This window comes from Podarcis raffonei, chromosome 8 (genome assembly GCF_027172205.1).
Source record: "Podarcis raffonei isolate rPodRaf1 chromosome 8, rPodRaf1.pri, whole genome shotgun sequence".
NCBI classification, from domain to species: Eukaryota; Metazoa; Chordata; class Lepidosauria; order Squamata; family Lacertidae; genus Podarcis; species Podarcis raffonei.
In genome coordinates this window covers 36597418-36618574 of record NC_070609.1, presented here as the reverse complement: position 1 = coordinate 36618574, position 21157 = coordinate 36597418, and the positions used below count along the sequence as shown (strand labels likewise).

The following is a 21157-nucleotide window of genomic DNA, read 5'->3' as shown; positions in this document are numbered from 1 at the left end:
CCATCTTTCCCAGCATCAGTGTCTTCTCCAGGGAGTCTTCTCTTCTCATGAGGTGGCCAAAGTACTGGAGCCTCAGCTTCACGATCTGTCCTTCCAGTGAGCATTCAGGGCTGATTTCCTTAAGAATGGATGCGTTTGATCTTCTTGCAGTCCATGGGACTCTCAAGAGTCTTCTCCAGCACCATAATTCAAAAGCATCAATTCTTCGGCGATCAGCCTTCTTTATGGTCCAGCTCTCACTTCCATACATCACTACTGGGAAAACCATGGCTTTAACTATACGGACCTTTGTTGTCAAGGTGATGTCTCTACTTCTCAAGATGCTATCTAGGCCTGTCATTGCCCTTCTCCCAAGAAGCAGGCGTCTTTTAATTTCGTGGCTGCTGTCACCATCTGCAGTGATCATGGAGCCCAAGAAAGTAAAATCTCTCACTGCCTCCATTTCTTCCCCTTCTATTTGCCAGGAGGTGATGGGACCAGTGGCCATGATCTTCGTTTTTTTGATGTTGAGCTTCAGACCATATTTTGCGCTCTCCTCTTTCACCCTCATTAAAAGGTTCTTTAATTCCTCCTCACTTTCTGCCATCAAGGTTGTGTCATCTGCATATCTGAGGTTGTTGATATTTCTTCCGGCAATCTTAATTTCAGCTTGGGATTCATCCAGCCCAGCCTTTCGCATGATGTATTCTGCATATAAATTAAATAAGCAGCGAGATAAAATACAGCCTTGTCGTACTCCTTTCCCAATTTTGAACCAATCAGTTGTTCCATATCCAGTTCTAACTGTAGCTTCTTGTCCCACATCGAGATTTCTCAGGAGACAGATGAGGTGATCAGGCACTCCCATTTCTTTAAGAACTTGCCATAGTTTGCTGTGGTCGACACAGTCAAAGGCTTTTGCATAGTCAATGAAGCAGAAGTAGATGTCTTTCTGGAACTCTCTAGCTTTCTCCATAATCCAGCGCATGTTTGCAATTTGGCCTCTGGTTCCTCTGCCTCTTCTAAATCCAGCTTGCACTTCTGGGAGTTCTCGATCCACATACTGCTTGAGCCTTCCTTGTAGAATTTTAAGCATAACCTTGCTAGCGTGTGAAATGAGTGCAATTGTGCGGTAGTTGGAACATTCTTTGGCACTGCCCTTCTTTGGGATTGGGATGTAGACTGATCTTCTCCAATCTTCTGGCCACTGCTGAGTTTTCCAAATTTGCTGGCATATTGAGTGTAGCACCTTAACAGCATCATCTTTTAAAATTTTAAATAGTTCAGCTGGAATACCATCACTTCCACTGGCCTTGTTATTTGCAGTGCTTTCTAAGGCCCATTTGACTTCACTTTCCAGGATGTCTGGCTCAAGGTCAGCAACCACACTACCTGGGGTGCACGAGACATCCATATCTTTCTGGTATAATTCCTCTGTGTATTCTTGCCACCTCTTCTTGATGTCTTCTGCTTCTGTTAGGTCCTTACCACTTTTGTCCTTTATTATGGTAATCTTTGTACGAAATGTTCCTTTCATATCTCCAATTTTCTTGAACAGATCTCTGGTTCTTCCCATTCTCTTGTTTTCCTCTATTTGTTTGCATTGCTCGTTTAAGAAGGCCGTCTTGTCTCTCCTTGCTATTCTTTGGAAATCTGCATTCAATTTCCTGTATCTTTCACTATCTCCCTCGCATTTTGCTTGCCTTCTCTCCCCCGCTATTTGTAAGGCCTCATTGGACAGCCACTTTGCTTTCTTGCATTTCCTTTTCATTGGGATGATTTTCGTTGCTGCCTCCTGTATAATGTTACGAGCTTTCCAATGCCAATATGCAGGCGAAGGCAAATACTTAATTTTATTTATGCTGTCAAATTTTAAATTGCTGTTATGGCCTAATCTGTATTGAAATTGTCCTTTGTTTTTTCCGGTGTTATGCTTTGCTGACTAGCTGTACGAGTTAATCTGGTCTGTGACCGTTTAATAAAATTTGAATGTTACGAGCCTCCATCCATAGTTCTTCAGGCACTCTGTCCACCAAATCTAAATCCTTAAACCTGTTCCTCACTTCCACTGTGTATTCATAAGGGATTTGACTTAGATTGTATCTTACTGCCCCCCTACCCCCGCCCATACGTGCAACACAGCCAGGTACACAGCTCAAAGTGGTGTACATGGTTCCCCCCATCCTCATTTAGTTTAATTCCCTCTCATTTAATAGCGTGAGGTACATTAGACTGAGACTGAGTGATTGGCCCAAGGTCACTCAGTGTCATGGAATGACTGGATGCTGAGGAGTGGTGGGAGGCACCTGTCAGGGACACCCCCCTAGGGAAGCCCCAGGGGAAGAAGGCTCTGAGTGAGGGGATTGGTGGTGGGACAATGATGAGTGGCTAGAGGGAGAAGGCTGGGGAAGGAGGTGTTAGAAGCTGGAGGGGCAACAGGGTTCTGTGAGCAGAAAGGGTCTGTGGCAGAGTGCAGTTCAGACTCTGAGGCTGGAGCAGAGGCTGGAGAGGAGGGCGGTCAAGAGGCTGCTGAAGAATCCAGGGAGTCTCCCCCTCCTGTTGCAACCAGCTCCCCTTCCCCCTCTTATCCAGGAACACACAGAGAAATGAAAGAGCAGAACAGAGATTAGCTGGGTGCAGTTTGAGTCTGCATGGGGAAAACCTGGGAAAAGAGACTTAGAGAGGGATTGGAAAGCAGGGACCTTCAGTCCTCACAACTGCTTCATTGGGGCAAGACCTCCTAGGAAGAGTTGCCGAGACCACTAGGCCTGAACTGTGGTTTGTTTCCTTGAATAAAGATTTAACTTCACTGGCCTTGGGTGATTTGTTGTTTTTTCTTGCTGCCCTTCCTACGCCTGACTCAAGCCTTGACACCCAGTGAGCTTTGTGGCTGTGTTGGGACCTCAACATACCAACTACTGCACCACCCTGGAATAAGTCATTTTAAACGTAGCTGTCATTCTAGTTGAAGAAGGCTGCCTTCTGAAGCTGCAATGGAATTCGGGGTGGTAACATTTCTGCCTAGAAAGCAGCCACATCACCTAACACTGAGCTTGCTAACACCCCCTCCACCTGCTTCATAACAGTGTTTCCCTCAAAGTGCCTTTCTCAATCTGGGGAGATAAGGATCAGTTTCAGCCATGTTCCACCCAGGCTGCAGGGACAGATACTATGACAACTGGTGCAGACAAGAATCAAGCAGAAAACCTGTACATTTTTAAAAGGGAGGAGGATAATGCTATGAACCTGGGTTGGTTATCTTGACAGTCGCATCTTGAGAAGTCTGGCATTTTGGAGGAAGAACTAGATGCTTACAAGAGCCGAGAGGTTGCTACAAAAAAAGCATCACTCCGTCTTGCTAATTATCCACCTCCTCCTGGGACTCAGATAAGTCACGACATTTCAAAGCCACATTCACCCCATGGATTTAAAAGCATTATGGTGCTACTTGAAACAGTCACGCCTTCCCCCAAAGAATTCTGGGAGCTGTAGTTTGTTAAGGGTCCTGATAGCTGTTAGGTGGCAACTGGTATCAGGATGCTGACTAAAATCCCCAGGAGGGAAGGGCAGAGGAAGAATTGGTCTAGCTATTGTTTGTTTGTATTATTATTATTATTATATTATTATTATTATTATTAACATTTGCATAATACACTTTATTCACAGATCTCAGGGTGGTTCACAACATAAAATTACAATGTAAAATACATAAAATACATAATAAAAATATGAACAAAATCAACACAATAATCCCCTTTCCCACAACACATTTAAAAGGGCATCAGATGTCAATCAGCCAAAGGAACATTTTCGCCTGGCGCCTAAAGGTGTATAATGAAGGCATCCCTTAAAGGATATGATGAATGAGATTTTAAAAACAGGGGAATTACCAGAAACATGGAAAGGGGCGTTTATAACATTAATTCCAAAACAAGATTCAGATATAACTTTGGTTAAAAATTATAGGTCCATTTCATTATTAAATAATAATTACAAACTGTTTGCATATATCTTAGCCAATAGAATAAAAATAGTTTTGGAAGAATATATACATCAAGATCAAGCAGGATTTCTTCCAGGTAGACAAATGAAAGATAATATTAGGAATGTTTTAAATATAATTGAATACCTGGAAGTCCAAAATGAAAAGCAAGTGGCATTGGTGTTTATAGATGCAGAAAAAGCATTTGATTATGTTTCTTGGGACTTTATGAAAAGAGTTCTTGAAGAAATGGAATTTGGAGAAAAATTCAATAAGGGAATCCAAGCTATATATGCAGAACAGAATGCAAAATTAATCATTGATCAGGTGATAACAAACCAATGTAAAATACAAAAAGGAACTAGACAAGGATGTCCATTATCACCACTTTTGTTCATTCTGGTCCTGGAGGTATTAGCAAGAAACATTAGAGTTGACAAAGAGGCGGCAGGAATAAGAATAAAGAAAAATTAGCATAAATTGAAAACTTTCACTGATGACTTGGTTATTATAGTAGAAGACCCAAAGAACTCTCTCCCTAGAGTCCTAGAAAAAATTCAAAAGTTTGGACAGGTGGCAGGATTCAAACAACAAAAGCAAAACTAAACTGTTAGTTAAAAACCTTAAAGAAAGAGAAAAGGAGTTATCAGAATCTATAGACACAGAAACCCACAAAAAGGTAAAATATTTAGGAATATGGTTGACGTCAAAGAACATTAATATTTACAAAGATAATTATGAAAAAAATTGGAATGAAATAAAAAGGAATCTAGACATACGGAACAGGATGAATCTTTCCCTTTTAGGAAGAATTGCAGCAATCAAAATGAATGTATTACCAAAAATGTTATTCCTATTTCAGACAATACCAATAATAAGTAATCATGCCTGTTTCAAAAAATAGCAAAGATATATCTCAAAATTTATCTGGACTGGGAAAAGGCCAAGGATAAAACATAAAATACTTACAGACTTAAAAGAAAGAGGAGACTTTTCCCTTCCAGATTTTAAAATTTACTAAGCAGCATGCCTTACTTGGATTCAGGATTGGATAAAATTGGGGAAAAGGAGGCAATAGAGTTGGAAGGACATGATAACAGATTTGGCTGGCATGCATATCTGTGGTATGTGGTATGGAAAAGCTAAAGTACACAAAGGATTCCATAATCATATAAGAAAATCTTTAATAAAGGTATGGGAAAAATATAAAGAATTACTGGAACCCAAAACTCCGTGGTAGCTATCACCTATTGAAGCATTAGCAGTTAAAACATCAACAATGAAAGAAACATGGCTAACTTACAGAGAATTACTAACAGAACAAGGAAAGTTAAAATTGAAAGGCTATGATGAGATAAAGGAAAATCTCCAGAGTTGGTTGCAACACAGACAACTAAATGAAATTTTCAAAGAAGATAATAAGAAAGGATTTACTTACATGGTTTCAAAATTCCAAAAGGATATTATAGACAATAATTCAAAACTATTGACTTCCGGGTTAGCGCCAACGGCTAATGGCGGATTCCCTCCGAGCTCCGGAGGGAATCAGCTCTACAGGATTAGGGTCGTACCGCTGCGGCGACGCGGAGACCCTTAAAAATCACAGGCGGTGAAGCCTGTGAACCTGGTGACTCGGCGGGCACCATTTGCGCCCCCCCCGACCCGCGAAGGAGCCTTTTTAAAGGCTCCGGAACGGGGGACGGGGTGAGCGGCGCGGTGCTGTGAGTCGTCTGCTTCTCCTGTGGAGTGAAGCCGCGTGCCATGGCCGGAGAGCGCTGACTTCTTCTTGTGATTTGGACTCCAAAATAACAACCCGTGAGTAGTACGGAAATTGGATTTTTAAAGAAATTTTTTGATGAATTAGGTACGATCGGGGGAGGTGTAAACAGGAAGTCAGCCTCCTCCTCCTGTAAATAATCTAAAGCAAGGACCTGCTAACTAAGGTCGAGAGAATTTTTTTCATCATTTGACAAAAGACATTAATTTCACGATTTGGCACTAGAAGAAATCTTACTGGAGGATAAGAGCTAATTTTGGGAGGTGAAGTGCCACCCCCCCCCCCCGGACCCGGGAGCGATCCGCGAGAGAGCCTGCTGAAGGTATTGTAAGAGTTTGACAGCTGTCAAATTAGCTGTCAGGCGGAAAGAGAGAACTTTGTTTCTGTTGCTTCTGCTGGCTATATTTGTTACAATTTGACTATATTTTGTTAAAAACAAGGAAGAACTGATACAAACTAATCTGATTTTTGGATTTGAACTGGAAAGAACACTAAGTAACCAAAATCCCTCTAGAGGGGGTTTTGGGACATTACAAGAATGGCTGAAGGAGGGGAAATTCAAGCTGAACTGGACAGAGTCTTTGTTCTCTTGGGAAAGTTACAAGGCCAAATTGATGTTTTGGCTACAAATGTTACAACTCTGGACTTAACAGTAAACAAATTCATTGAATCTGACAAGGAATCGACTCAGGAAGCTCATGCAGCTGAACAAGAAGAGAAACTGGAGAGTTCTGAGAGTGGGAAGAAAGAGATATATGGTGTTCCTGAGAAAAAGGAAGGAGGAGCTGTAATTTTACAGATGGTAAAGGAGAGCCAGAGGCCTGGCATGATGGCTGTAAAGGAAAATAAGAACTTGATGGTGAAAATTTGGTTTGCATTGGAGACTGAAGAATGGAGAGATCTTCTTGTGTGGAGATCTGAAGACCTATGGATTACAAATCTGATTAAGATGGAAGTTGGAGCTTTCGGGACATTTGGATTTAAAAAGAGTAAGAAACAAGACTTAGGCTCCACTTGTGAGTATGGAGGTCTGGCTGGAAGAAATATGGACTTTATTGGATTAGAGCTTCTCCGAGATTTGGTGTTTAATACTAAGGACTATCCAAAAAGCCGGCAGAGAGGAACTGAGAGAGAATTGAGAGCCTCGGACGTGAGATCCCCAGGCTGAGAGTAGATTGACGATTATTGGGATTGGAACCGGGAAATGGGGGGGGTGGAGTTTGGGAATCCAAAGGGGGCATAATTATAATTTGTTTTGTTTTTATTTTGTTTTGTTATCTGTATGAGAATTGGGGAAATTGTGGAAGGGAATTTAGGTCGACTTTAGAAAAAAGGCTTTAAGTATGAGAACAGATGTGTAATTATTGATGTTTATAAGTTTTAAGCTATAAATTTATAAGTTAAAAGTTTAAAAGTTAAAATTGGTTTTTCTAAAATGACTGAAATGCAAAAAGGTTAAAAATTGGGGACAAGAACTTGTTGAGCCAACAATTTGAACTGGAATACAAGAGGGGGAGGTGGGGGGAAGTCAGGAAAATATGTTATTGAAAGTGAGGACTTTGAATTTTATGTGTTTTTAAATTTTTGTGTGATTTGTTTTCTTGTTTGTGTTTTTAGTGTTTTTCTTTGATTTTTTTTGGATAATGGAAAAATCTTAATAAATATCATTTTTTTATAAAAAAAAATAATTCAAAACTATTAAAAAAAGGTGTATTAATATACTGTTGGAATGGGAAACCAAAGATGAGAAAGTCAAACCAGTAATGATTACCGTATTTTTCGCACCATAGGGCGCACCGGACCATAGGGCGCACCCAGTTTTTTGGGGGGGAATAAAGGGGAAAAAATTATTTCCCCCCCAGGCGCGGGGCTGGGGCGGGGGAAGCTGGAGCTTCCCCCGACCCCAGCCCCCAAACAGACAGCTCTCTGCAAGCCGTGGGAGCGCTCCCACAGCTTGCTGAGAGGTCCGCGAAGCCTGGGCGCGCTGATCTCAGCGCGCGCAGGCTTCGGCATGCTGGCAACTCTCCGCAAGCAGCGGGAGCGCTCCCGCTGCTTGCGGAGAGGTCCGCGAAGCCTGGACGCGCTGAGCTCAGCGCGCGCAGGCTTCGGCATGCAGGCAACTCTCCGCAAGCAGCGGGAGCGCTCCCGCTGCTTGCGGAGAGGTCCGCGAAGCCTGGACGCGCTGAGCTCAGCGCGCGCAGGCCTGAGCATGCAGGCAACTCTCCGCAAGCAGCGGGAGCCCAGCGCTGGGCTCCCGCTGCTTGCAGAGAGGTGTGCGAAGCCTGGAGAGCGTGAGGGGTCGGTGCGCACCGACCCCTCTCACTCTCCAGGCTTCAGCGAAAGCCTGCATTCGCACCATAGGACGCACACACATTTCCCCTTCATTTTTGGAGGGGAAAAAGTGCGTCCTATGGTGCGAAAAATACGGTAAGTGGGCACAGGATGTAGGTCACAACATACAATTTGAGGACTGGGTAAGGCTTTGGAAAGTGAATTTGAAATTTACCGATTATATATTGTTGAAAGAGAATTACATGAAAATGATGTAAAGGTGGTATATCACACCAGTAAAATTGGCAAAAATGTATAAAACAGAACAAAAGAACTGTTGGAGGTGTAAAGAAGGGGAAGGTACATTTTATCATATGTGGTGGGATTGCAAGATTATTTTTTAAAAAATGGGAAATGATATACAACGAATTGAAAAGAATTTTGAAAATAACATTTGTTAAAAAACCAGAAGCTTTTTTGTTAGGTATTTTAGGACAAGAGCAGCTGAAAGAAAAACGGACATTATTTATGTATGCTACAACAGCAGCAAAAATTCTAATACCACAAAATTGGAAGATTGGAGAAGTACCATCTAAAGAACAATGGCAAGAAAAATTGATGAACTACTCAGAGTTAGCAAAGTTAACAGACAAACTGCGAGAAAAGGACAACAGGGACTTTGAAAAAGAATGGGAACCTTTTACAATATATTTGAAGAAACACAAAAAAAAAAATGGACTCATTGGCAGGATTTAAATAAACATTTACCATTTTACTTACATAAACAAGGAATATAACACTATGATAACATATTATGGTATATAAACAGCAGAACGTATCATGTGATGTAATAAACAAGAAATGGAAGCTGAGGGAAGTCAACGGGGGGGGGGGTGAAAAACTAATGATGGATATTTGTTTTGAAAATGGAAAATCAATAAAATCTTTAACAACAACAACAAAATGAAGGCACTAGCCAAACCTCCCTGGTGACAGCCATCCACAAATGGGGAGCCACTGCAGAAAAATCCCATTCTTGTGTTGCTACCCTCTGGAACTCTCATGGAGGAGACACGTGAAGAAGGGCCTCAGGGTCTGGGTAGGTTCATATGGAGAGAGGCAGTCCTTGAGGTATTAAGCTCCTGTCCTGAGGCATTTAAGGCTTTATAGGTCAAAAACAGTTAGACCTGGATTGGTGTAATATGTTCAAACTGTCCTGCCCTGGTGAGCAGCCTGCCACCAAATTCTGCACTAGCTGGTTTCAGAACCATCTTCAGAGGCAGCCCTACATATAACACATTGCACTAATCTAACCTAGAGGTTACCAGAGCATAGACAATGTAGGTTAGGCTATCCCTGTCCAGATAGGGGTGCAGCTGGGCCACCAGCCGAAGCTGGTGGAAGACACTCCATGCCACCAAGGCCACCTGAGCCTCAAGCGACAGCAAAGGATCCAGGAGTTTCCCCAAGCTATGTATCTGCTCCTTCAGAGGAAGTGTAGCCCCATCAAAAGCAGGCAACTGCTCTGCCATTCCGTCTAGGGAACCGCCCACTAACAGTGTCTCGGTCTTATCTGATTTGAGATTCAGTTTGTTGACTCTTATCCAATCCATTACGAAGACAAGAAAATCCAGTCCATTACCAATGTCAAGACAATCACACCCACTTCCTCACCTGCGGATGTAAAGGCGAAGCAGAGTTGTGTGTCATCAGCATGTTGCTGACAACGTACTCCAAAACTGTGGATAACTCCAGTCAGAAGTTTCATGTAGATGTTAAACAGCATAGGGGATTAAATTGAACCCTGATGAAGCCCATAGTGAAGGCTCCACAGGGCTGAAGAACACTCCCCAAGCAACACCCTCTGGTCCATCCATGCACTACCGGAACCACTGCCGCAGAGTGGTGCCACCCAGCAGTAACTCGGACAGCTGCTCCAGAAGGATACTATGGTTAATGATATTGAAAGCTGCTGAGAGCTTGAGGAGAAATAACAGAGATGCATTTTCCATGCCTCTCTCCTGATAGAGGTCATCCTACAGGGTGACCAAAGCAGTTTCTGTGCCAAAACCCCCTCATCTTTCCTATTGCTATACCAACAACATATTTCCCACCTGCCCCATATACTGGTAATGGAGGACTCAGCTCAACCTTGCCGGAGAAATTCAGACCCTGCCTCCTTAAGTCAGGGCTTATCGCCCTTTCGCCCCACTCTTTCCAGGAACAAGCCCACACTTAAAAGGTCCATGTAAAGCATTTTTTCCCTTTGCCCTGAGCCAAACGCCAGTTTGAGTTTTCTTCAAATTGTGCTCTGATTGAGCTTTAAAGAGCAGCTTTTCATGGGGGAAGCTCCAGAGCAAAAACAAAACGGGGGGGGGGGCACTCAGTCACGGAGCTTTAATGTACAAACCTCACCAGGAAAAGCAGAGGAAAAGTCATTGTGGCTATGCGGAGGAAAAGTCATTGTGGCTATGCGCATGCTAAATGGGTGAAACCTCAAAGGCAAAAAGGCTGGAACCTCCTTCAAGAGGGGAGGGGGGCATAGTTAAGAGATGCAAAGGCACACACCACCAAAGGGTGGGACATCAAGACCACATCCACACCATACATTTAAAGCACCATGATACCGCTGTGACTGTTTAAAGTGGGTCTGTATCAAATTTTGTTCTGGCCATGGAAGCAAGTGAGGCTGTCTTTCAACTGTGGCTGCTGCTTATTAACGGGTTTCCTCCTTCACAGGGATTACCTGGAGCTAGTCTTCATTTCTGCTAGGAGTTGGGCAAAGTTGGGCAAAGCCCTTTGATATGCTCAAATTTGGAAAGCTGTGTTCAGTACACGCTTGAATTTACGGATCTCTTATCTATTCCTAGAGTTCCCTGTGAAGAGGAATTGAGTGTGATTTCACACACACCCCTCCCTCCCTTCACTGTGGGTGTTGTGGTTGTTTTTCAGGTTGCAAGCTTGCGGGCAGGGACGGTCTTCTTTGAAGTGACTGTATGTAAGTCGCTCTGGGAGACTTTTTGGCTGGCCCAAAATGTTCTAAAGAAATAAATATTGCTTCAATTACGGTAACTCCCGAGAACAGGGCCAGATTTAGGTTTGATGAAGCCTTAAGCTACTCAAGGTAATGGGGCCCTTTATATGTCCAGCTGTCCTTTGTCAACAACAAATTGTCACTGTTTTTTGTGTTGAATATATGCTATATGGTAATTTATGGACCTAATAGGTATCTAAAGCCATTTGTGCATGTTGCCATACAACCAGTCCATGCAGAATGTAGGCACCCTATATATAGAAATGAGCAAACCAGTGATATTTTAGGGAGCAGGTTAGCAGGTGGGGCCCACTACTTACATCATAGGAGCCTACACAACACAAAACACTGTTGCTGTATATAGGTTTTATTTTACTTGTTTTTTATCTTATATTTTGGAAATGTACACCCAGGTTTTTTTCCTTTAATTTTTTTTGGGGGCCCCAAGAGAGTGGGGCCCTAAGCTATAGCTTGTTTAGCTTATATGTAAATCTGGCACTGCCCGAGAATATTGTACAGAACCACATCAAAACCTTGCAAAAGGCAAGTTGTGTTCAAAGGATTCCCTCTTACTTGTCAGCAATGGTAGGGTTGCCAGATCTTGAAGAGCAAAAAAGAGGACAGCCTGAGCCCCCCCCCCCAAAAAAAAAACCCCTGGACATTTCCTTTAAAATGTAAAAATACGCCCAGATGGGCATGTTGGCCCTCAAAAGAGGACATGTCTGGATTTTCCCCGGACATATGGCAACCCTAAAATGGTTCTCTAAAGAAGACGATAGGTTGGCTTGATATGTGTTAAACAAATTCAAGTTAGAGGTACTAATAAGCACCTCAGTTTCTTCTGGGTGGTTGCCAAACGAGTGACAATTTAATCTAATGCCACCCCGGGGGAATAGAAAAGCAAGCAGGCCTATTATATTCTAGGTCTGCTGAGACTGATGGTTTTCTCCCACGATGATTATTGACTGCATTTATGTCACTCACCTGAGTTGCTTTCACAGGGAGACAGTCTTCCCAGGCCTCATACCACCCACTCACTGGCTTGTTCTCACAAATCCAGATGCTGTCAAATCATCACATTCCCCTTTTCTCCCTCTTTCCAAGTTAGGATGGCCACTTACCCATTGCCAAATGAGAGGGGTGAAAGAGGACACAGGTTTGCATAAAATGGGCATACACGTAGATGAACATTTAGGAATAAGATCTGTAATATCCACTGAAATAGAGCACATGCCACCATAGTGAAGAGGACTGTGACCAGGTGACAGACATCTGTGTCTACTCAATCTACCTGGTGTCCAGATACTCCGAATTGACGGGCAACTCCATGACCCCTTCAGATCTCTCTTATTAGGGTTCCTCATCTTTAAACTGTATTTAGGAAGCTGCCTACATACATAGAGTCTCACCATTGGTCCATCTAGCTCAATAAATAAATAAATATCTGCTTCCTTTCTCCATGCCATGCATGATTTTATAAACTTCTGTCATGTCACCTCTTACCTTTTCTCTAAAACTAAAAAGCCCCAAATGTATGCTTTCCTTACAGGGGAATTGCTCATTTTGCTTTCCCTTTTTCCAATTCCTCTTTATCCGGTCTTTTGATACCCGAGTCGTCATATTTATTTATGAGGAGTCATAGCTATATATCTTTCTGGAGCCACCTTGTTTCTGTGTTTGAAAGTTGTTTTGAATTGCTTGACACCTGAAAACAAGCCCTGGGTTGTTTCCAGGGATTCTCCAAAGACTGGAAGTCTTGCTTGGAGTTGCTACTCAAAATCTATCAGGCAGGATTTTCTGGTTTTCATTTTGTGGAGCTGACTGGATTTCAAGACAGACACTGGGGGAAAATAATCTAACCTCTGGGTTGGCACTGCCTTGACTTTGCAGAAGTAGCAAAACGCTGACAGCCATGCCCCCAAAGTGCCTCTTTCTACTCTGCAATATCCTTTTTGAAGTGAGGCAACCAAAACTGCACACCGTATTCCAAATTAAGTTGCACCATACATTTGTGTAGCGGCATAAATTAGAGTGTCAGACTAGGATTTGGGAGACCCAGGTTCAAATCCCTAAGTCAGCCATGAAGCTCTCGGGCCAATCGTTGCGTCTCAGCCTAAGCTACCTCACAAGGTGGTTGTGAAGATAAAATGGGGGGGGGGGAGGAAAACTATGCACACCATTTTGAGATCCTTGGAGAAAGGGGGAGATACAAATGCAATAGTGGCTCTCTGGGGTTTCAGGCAGAGAGGGAGATGTCATCAAGGACCTTCTGCATGCAAGGTGCTCTGTCACAAAACCATGAAAGGGACTTGGAGTACAGAAGAATATTAGCAAGGGAGGAAGAAAGTAAGCAATGGATTGAGGAGTGTTTCACACAATAATGAATGTAAAACGAAACAACAAAAAACCCAACAGCCTAGAATTTATTAAATCCTACTCTTGCCTGTTTAAAGCTGCTTCTTTTTCAAAGAAAACAAAACAACGCACCGCATTATAGTACTGACCTCAGCCCACAAAAACAACTGCAATTCGATGGCAGCATTCACCACAACGCCTGCCCTCTTACCTCTCCCCAACTTTTAAAAAGAGTGGGTGCTTGGCAGCAGAACAAAACTCCATCCAGTAGGAAAGTAAGATCTTAGCATTGCAAGGGGCTGGATGACCCTCTGGATTCCTTCCAACTCTAAAATTCTATAATGCTTTGTTGCTATTTCCATTTTTATGGAGAAAATGATAAACAGAGAAATGGAAATAGGCATCTTCTTCCTTATGAGGTGATGGCAGCAGCTGTGGCAGTCTCCACAATCCCTTCTCTCTCTCTCTCTCTCTCTCTCTCTCTCTCTCTCTCTCTCTCCCCCCATAGTGGGCATGTGGCAAGTTAAGTTCTTGACATTTCCACATTGCTGAGAGAGAGAGAGAGAGAGAGAGAGAGAGAGAGAAAGCGTGTCCTCATGCACTTCAGTGTTTTAATGTGAATTTCTCCTAATATACACCTTTTGTGTGGAATTTCCCCTAATGAAATGCATTTTTGTATCTTATCTTGTACGCATTTTATGAGCATTTTACCCTAATCAAAGAACCATAGAATGTATGAATATTTGTACAGGTAACGCACAACTTACGTGCATTTAAATTGTGCATATTTGGCTTTACGCATTTGGGGGGAGAGAATAAAGGAAAAAATTAAAGGGAATGTAAAAGGGGCGGGGTTGCAGGGAAAATGACTTTGGGAATCCCATCCACCATTGAACACAATTTGCTTTGACTAATACACAAATTTGACTTTACACACGATCCCCAGAACATAACTCTTGAGTCAGTTGAGAGTTGCCTGTACACGCTATTTGGCTCAAGGACTGCATTGCAAAATTATAGGGGAGTGCAAATATCAATGGATGGCTGTGTTTTGGTTCACAACTTGTTTCAGCAAGTGTGAATTAAATAGATTCATCTTTACATGCAAATTGAATTGGATTTTTCCTCATCCCTAGAATATAACCAGGATGGAAAAAGAGTGTCCCTTCTCCCCTGTCCTTCAAAACATTTTACATGAGGGATTGTCAACGTTTTTTGAGCCAGTGACACATTTTGATTTTTGAGAGAGTGCCAATCAGAAAATGGCTGCAATGGGGAGCATGGCATAACACAAAATTAGCATGCAACCATAATGAAGCTTTTCTCATAATGGAGAAAAGTCTTAACTTGTTGAATTTCTGCCTAGAAAATAAGACAGGAACAGGAAAAGTGAACTAAAGGGCAGGGGAAAACAGCATCTCTTTCAGACACTGTGGGTTCTTATTGCATGGTGTCCAAAAAACCCATTCATTAATCACAGCTCTGACTTCACTCACTGGCAAAAAAAAAACCCCACACATGCGGAAGCAACCAGGCTCGATCCTTTCACAGAAATTGTTTAGATGGGTACCTGCACATTTTGATTCCTAACTTTCTTTCTAGGAGGGATAGAGACTAACCCTGTTTTTAAATGGAAGCCTCTTGCCTGGGGGTTTCAAGGAAGGCTTTTACAGGCCCCATGGCACTTGTGGGTGCCAGGTTGATAACACCTCTTTCTCCTCCTAAATTGCAGTGTGTGGGGTGGAATCGTGACTGCGACTCCAGTGAGGATGGATGGGAATATTTAACCCTTTCCTCACCCACATAATCACTGCCCCCCTCCAACATGTGCAGACTGCCCCCTCTGCCACAGGGTGATGTATGTCTGAGTGCAGAGTTGCTCTTCTGCTTCTAGGTTCAGAACAGAACAGCAACCATCGGGTTAAATGGTCCACATTTGGAAGCCATCTTGAAGCAGCTCACCACGAAAGGCAAAAATGCCCAAGTCATAATTAAATGTGTGGAAGACAAGAGAAAACCATTGTGGTTTTGACTCATGGGAAAAGACTGTGCCTCCAGGCAGGCCTTCTGCACACTCTGCCCAGAGTGTCTCTATGCAATAATTTGCAGCCAGCTGATACCAGGCTGATGCCTGCAAGCTGCATGTACAGTTTTCTTAATATTATATATATATATATATATATATATATATATATATATATATATATATATATAATTGTTTATTAAAGACACCCTAGCCCCCCTGGAGATTCAAGCCCCGTACCTGCCACTTCACCTTGACTTCAGGTCAAGCCTGGAGGTCTGCTAACCCTATGCTGGAATGCCTAAGACGCCACAGATAGCGTCAAGAGCACAAATCATCCTGAATGAAGTTTACAATACCCTTGCAAAGGCACCTGAAAAGGAAGTCTGAGCAGCTACCACCGACTCCTGTGACATGTGACTGATTAAACATGCCCTTCTTGAGATGCTTTTTGGGGTGTCTCCAAATCCTTCTGCAATTGGCTCTTCACCCCCAACCATTTGAAGCACACCTTCTGCTCTGCCTCTTACCTGGTCTTCATCCACTGCTTTACACCTGGGGTCCATCTTGCTGTCCTTCGTTACTGCTGGAAAACTGGAGGAGTTCTGTTCCTTGGAGTGGTCCTAGGAGATCAAAAGAAGCAGAGACGTTTGAATGCAAATGTGCAACTGCCCAAGGCCAAACTCCTTCACTTTAGTTGCCGGTTTCCACCCTGGCTGGCTAGCAGAAGGACCTTGTTTAATCCCGGCAACAGCCCTGTGAGGTAGATTAGACTGGGAAGCAGTGACTGGCTTCTAAGGTCACCCAGTAAGAGCCATGGCCCGAGTGGGTATTTTAATCCTGGTCTCTCAGTTCCTAGTCTGACACTCTTAACCATAACACCACATAATAGACTGAGTTGTCCTCAACAAACCTGACTACGAAACAGTGCAAAAACTCAATAGGTTTTAATTAACCCTTCATCTTTGCTAGAGTCAATAATGCCTGCCAATTTCTCATTAAATCTGACATAATCCCTTAAACTGGTCATTTAGGCAAACTACCACATTTTCACTCTGTCCAGTCACTAGCAGTCGGTATCACTCCTGATCTTTTTTACACATTTTACACAGCGAACCGGAAGTGGCCAAAAAAGGGGGCACAGCAAGAAGGAGCAGGTTTATGTGTGCTCTGCTTTTGCATTTTTGAATGCTATTTAGTTAATATATATTTTTCTTACAATTTTTCCTTTAATATGCACATTTTTCTACACATTACTCAAAGAGCTGCATTGGAAATTTCAGAGGTGTATGAACTTGGGAGGAGAGCACAGTTTGGGTTCATGTACTGTTTTGAAAATGGAAAACCAGATAGATGAAGATAACGATTAAATGCCCTACCCTAATTAAAAGCGGTTAAAACAAATTACAGTTCTAGGAATTGGGCAGGTCCCGAAAACACACATCTCATGTGTCATAGTTAAACTACAGTTTAAACTGTAGTTTTGCTACACACATAGTTAAACTATAAACTATAGTGCAGGGTTAAACTGTGGAACTGGCTCCACAGGAGGCAGTGATGGCCATCAACTTGGATGGCTTTAAAAAAGAATTAGATAATTCATGGAGGAGAAGACTATCAATGGCTACTAGCTGCAATGGCTCTGCTCTGCTTCATGGTTGGAGGCTGTATGGTTCTGAATGCCAGCTGCTGGAATCCACAAGGGCAGAGGTGACTGTTCTTGCACCCAGGATCTGGGTGGCCACTGTGAGAACAGGATGCTGGACTAGACGGGCCACTGGACCAAGTCGAGCAGGGCTCTTCTTGTGTTCTTATGTCAAAGAAGTGTGTCTCCAGCAATTGCAAAGTGCTATACAGTGAAGCTGCCAGACACACCTCTTTGGGGAGGGAATTCTATAACCTAGGGGCTGCCACCAAAAAGGCCCTCTCCTGGGCCACCCCCTCAAACTTCTGGCGGCAACCAAGAGGACCCCCTTTGCCAGTCTTAACACAAGAGAGTTTGTAGGGAATGAGGCACTCTCTCCAATATTTGGGGCATGCAGATATTAAAATGTGAAGCCAGCTGGATTCCTCTACCAGCCCTCATTGTGATGCTGTTGTGCATAAGGCCCATGCTGCTGGAGTCTGCACCAACAAGAGCCTCTTCCCCAGGCCTTGGGGAGTGAGCATGCTCAACTCATGCCACTGAAACATCATCTGGACCCCAGGCAAAGTCCAAGGAAGCTACTGCCAAAAGTTCTCATGGAGGGCAGCAATCTATTCAGAAGCTCTGTCTGCAGCTACCGCATACCAAAATCATGGACTCAAAGAACTGTAGAGCTGGAAGAGACCCCAAGGGTCATCTTGTCCAACTCCCTTGTAATGTAGAAATCCTGCCCACAGCCGTCCCTGGGTGGGCTCAAACCACCAACCTTTGGGTTAACAGCCAAGTGCCCTGACCCATTGAGAGTCACCTGTTAACCAACCACCTCAATAGCTTCGTCAAGCGGGCTTTGCTTCATTAACCTGACAGCAGGGTGAGCCTCAGGAAGCAGATACAAATTGCTGGGGCAGGGTCTGAAAGGGGCCTCGGTTACCTTGCATAATTTTAATGTAATTCTTAACAATATATGCATTTCCTGTTCAACGCCACACAATTCTGAACAAAGACTTGCAAAGTTCTTCCGTTAACCAAGCATCTCCGACTCTCTATGAACGTTCGCTCATGTACTTTGACGGTACGGCAACGCAGCCTCACCATATTATGTGCAGTGTGTTTGTATGGTTTTCGTATGTGAACATCGTGTGAATGCAACACTGTTGCTGGGCGATACACGTTCGTGTTTTGCTACGCACACAAGTTTAACGTTTGAATTATACAGTTAGTTCAGCAACGGCCGTGCAGGCGATGATACTACTGAAATTAGTCATAAGGATATGAATAGTCTCAAGAAATATTATCATATTTATTACTAATAAAAATGAGAGCAAGCATTTATTTTATATCCTGTGTAATGATTTAGAACTGCTCCACCCTTTGTTTTGTTTTCACCGTGGCCTGAACTGCCTCTTGGTCATCCAGGTGACCACTGGGACTGGAGAAGATAAGGGAAGTGGATGAGCCTGATTAATATAATAATAATATAAAATAAAATAAAATAAAATAAAATAAAATAAAATAAAATAAAATAAAATAAAATAAAATAAAATAAAATAAAATAAAATAAAATATAATATAATATAATATAATATAATATAATATAATATAATAATACAGTGGTACCTCAGGTTATATATGCTTCAGGTTACAGACTCCGCTAACCCAGAAATAGTGCTTCAGGTTAAGAACTTTGCTTTAGGATGAGAACAGAAATTGTGCTCCGGCGGCGCGGCAGCAGCAGGAGGCCCCATTAGCTAAAGTGGTGCTTCAGGTTAAGAACAGTTTCAGGTTAAGTATGGACCTCCGGAACGAATTAAGTACTTAACCTGAGGTACCACTGTATAATATAATATAATAGCAATTTACTATTTATACCCTGCCCATCTGGCTGGGTTTTCCCAGCCACTCTGGGCGGCTCCCAACATAATATTAAAAACACGATAAAACATCAAACATTAAAAACTTCCCTAAACAGGGCTGCCTTCAGATGTCTTCTAAAAGTCAGATAGTTATTTATTTCCTTGACATCTGATGGGAGGGCATTCCACAGGGAGGGTGCCACTACTGAGAAGGCCCTCTGTCTGATGGCACACTCAGGTCTTCCACCAGAGACCTTGCATCATGCTCCGTGTTCAGAGACTATTATCAGAAGCTGATCACCAGAAGCAGGGCCTTTCAGATGCTGGGTATGGAACACCCTCCCTGCTAGGGAGGCTCAGTCAGTTGCTTCACATATAGGCAAAGCTTGCTCCTTTTTGGAAAGCTTTTTGGGGAGGATGGGAGCTCCAGATGTGTTTACACAGTCCTTTTTTTATAAATAATTTTTATTAAATTTCCAATTAACAAACCAATCATATCACATTAATTCCAAATTATGCCAATACATAATAAACTCCAAATATTTAGCCGAATTTTAAATTTTTGTTGGGGGTACCCATGCTTCGAGTTCAGAAAGGGTCCAATCATCTCATATTTCTGCTGCTTTGATGTTCACAAGTCCCATCTTTCCTTTTTTTAAAATAAATGTTTATTAGGATTTTACAAAACATAGATATCAAACAAACACATATATCAAAACAGAAAACAGAAAATACACACATAATAAAAAAAGAAAAAGAAAAAGAGTCCACTTTTAAATTTCATGGTTCTATATCCCTCTTTCCTGACCTCCTCACATCTCCCTTTTTTGTGTTCCTCTTTATTCTGTCAAATTCAGCAAATTCTAACCCTCTTTCGAGCCTCGTTTATAATTGTATATTCCCACTTATTATGTCTCTAATTTCCCTTATCTTGGTCCCTTACTCCACTTTAAATACTTTGACATAATATTACTCTAGTCTTACCCCCCTTCTCTTTTTGAATTCTTTTTTCATACCTCTTTTAACCATGTCCCAAATGCCGTGTTACCTTTACATCCCACATCATTTTAACATTCAAACATTTTACAATATTTCTGTAGATAATCCTTGAACTTTTTCCAGTCCTCTTTGTTGTTATCCTTTACAAATCCCATCTTCCAATCTTCTTGTTGTTATCATTTTTCTTCTTAATAACCTCTGAGTTATCTCCACAAGCGAGTTGAAGCAAACATTATTATAGTCCTGTGTGGGTGTTCACGCTGATCCAAAAGTCCTGTTCAAACGGTACGCGTTCAACAGTTCCCATAAAATGCAGTCTAAGCGTCTGCTCATTAACTTTCCAAACCAGTTGCTCCATAAATCAGCCTTTCCAGGGGAGTTGTTGCCAATTCAACCTTGGAATTCAGATATGATAACAAAACCGTAGCACCTCTCCCCCTTTGACTGTAAATCTTGCAACCAAGTCTGTCTCATAATGGCGGTTCCCAATTAGAACTGCGTCACACCAAAAGCCTTTCATTTTCTTTCCAGATCTTCCGCAAAACAAAGCCTTTGGTTAATAATTTTGTTTCCACACAGTTTATTTTCCCATCTCACTTGCTATCAATCATGTGGCGGTTCTTCTTGGGGGGGTGTTGTTAGGTAAATCATATTTAAAAAGAGAAAAGTCCCCCCCTTTCCGATCCGTTTCAACATACCGACATAGCTGTGATTCTTTGATGTAGTCTTCTGTTCAGTCCAACCCGTCACTCAGCTTCTCAGTGGTCGATTTAATTAGCAATCAGTTACAGCCTTTCCTTCGCTCGAAACATGTGCATTTACTCTTCTCGAATTATTTATCTTGAGCAATGCAACCAGGATCGCCATTAGAAGTAGCGTCCAGGAGATCCAAAAACTCACTCGAGGGCTTTCCGTCCAGTGTCCCCACCCCCTCCTTCTTTCGAACTTGGGGGTGATTTATTGGCAACTGCGCACGAGGCAGCGTCTCCCCATCCCCTGGGGAGATCCAGGGAGGCTGATTTACTCCCATCGTCAGCCTCTTAATTACCTCGTGTGAGCCGGAGAGATGGTATTGTCGGCCATCTTCCAAAGTGCCCCTAGAGGCCCCCCGTGTTCACACAGTCCTATCTACTGTGCATTCACTGCCCTTCCGCTTCTGGGTTTTTAATCAATTTATGCTTACGTATCCTGTGCTTTGTACAAAATGCTACTGTTGGATGTGTTGTTTCTCAAACCACA

At 42.6% G+C, this 21157-nt stretch overlaps 1 protein-coding gene across 1 annotated transcript in view; it reads right to left on the bottom strand.

Moving 5' to 3' along the window:
• Positions 1-16040, bottom strand: part of FA2H (fatty acid 2-hydroxylase) — a 34237-nt gene extending 18197 nt beyond the window's left edge. Inside the window, exon 1 of the mRNA XM_053399263.1 lies at positions 15952-16040. Coding sequence (XP_053255238.1) covers positions 15952-15987 — 36 coding nt within the window. The 5' untranslated portion in view covers positions 15988-16040. The remainder of the gene's footprint in view (positions 1-15951) is intronic.
• Positions 16041-21157: the final 5117 nt, after the last annotated feature.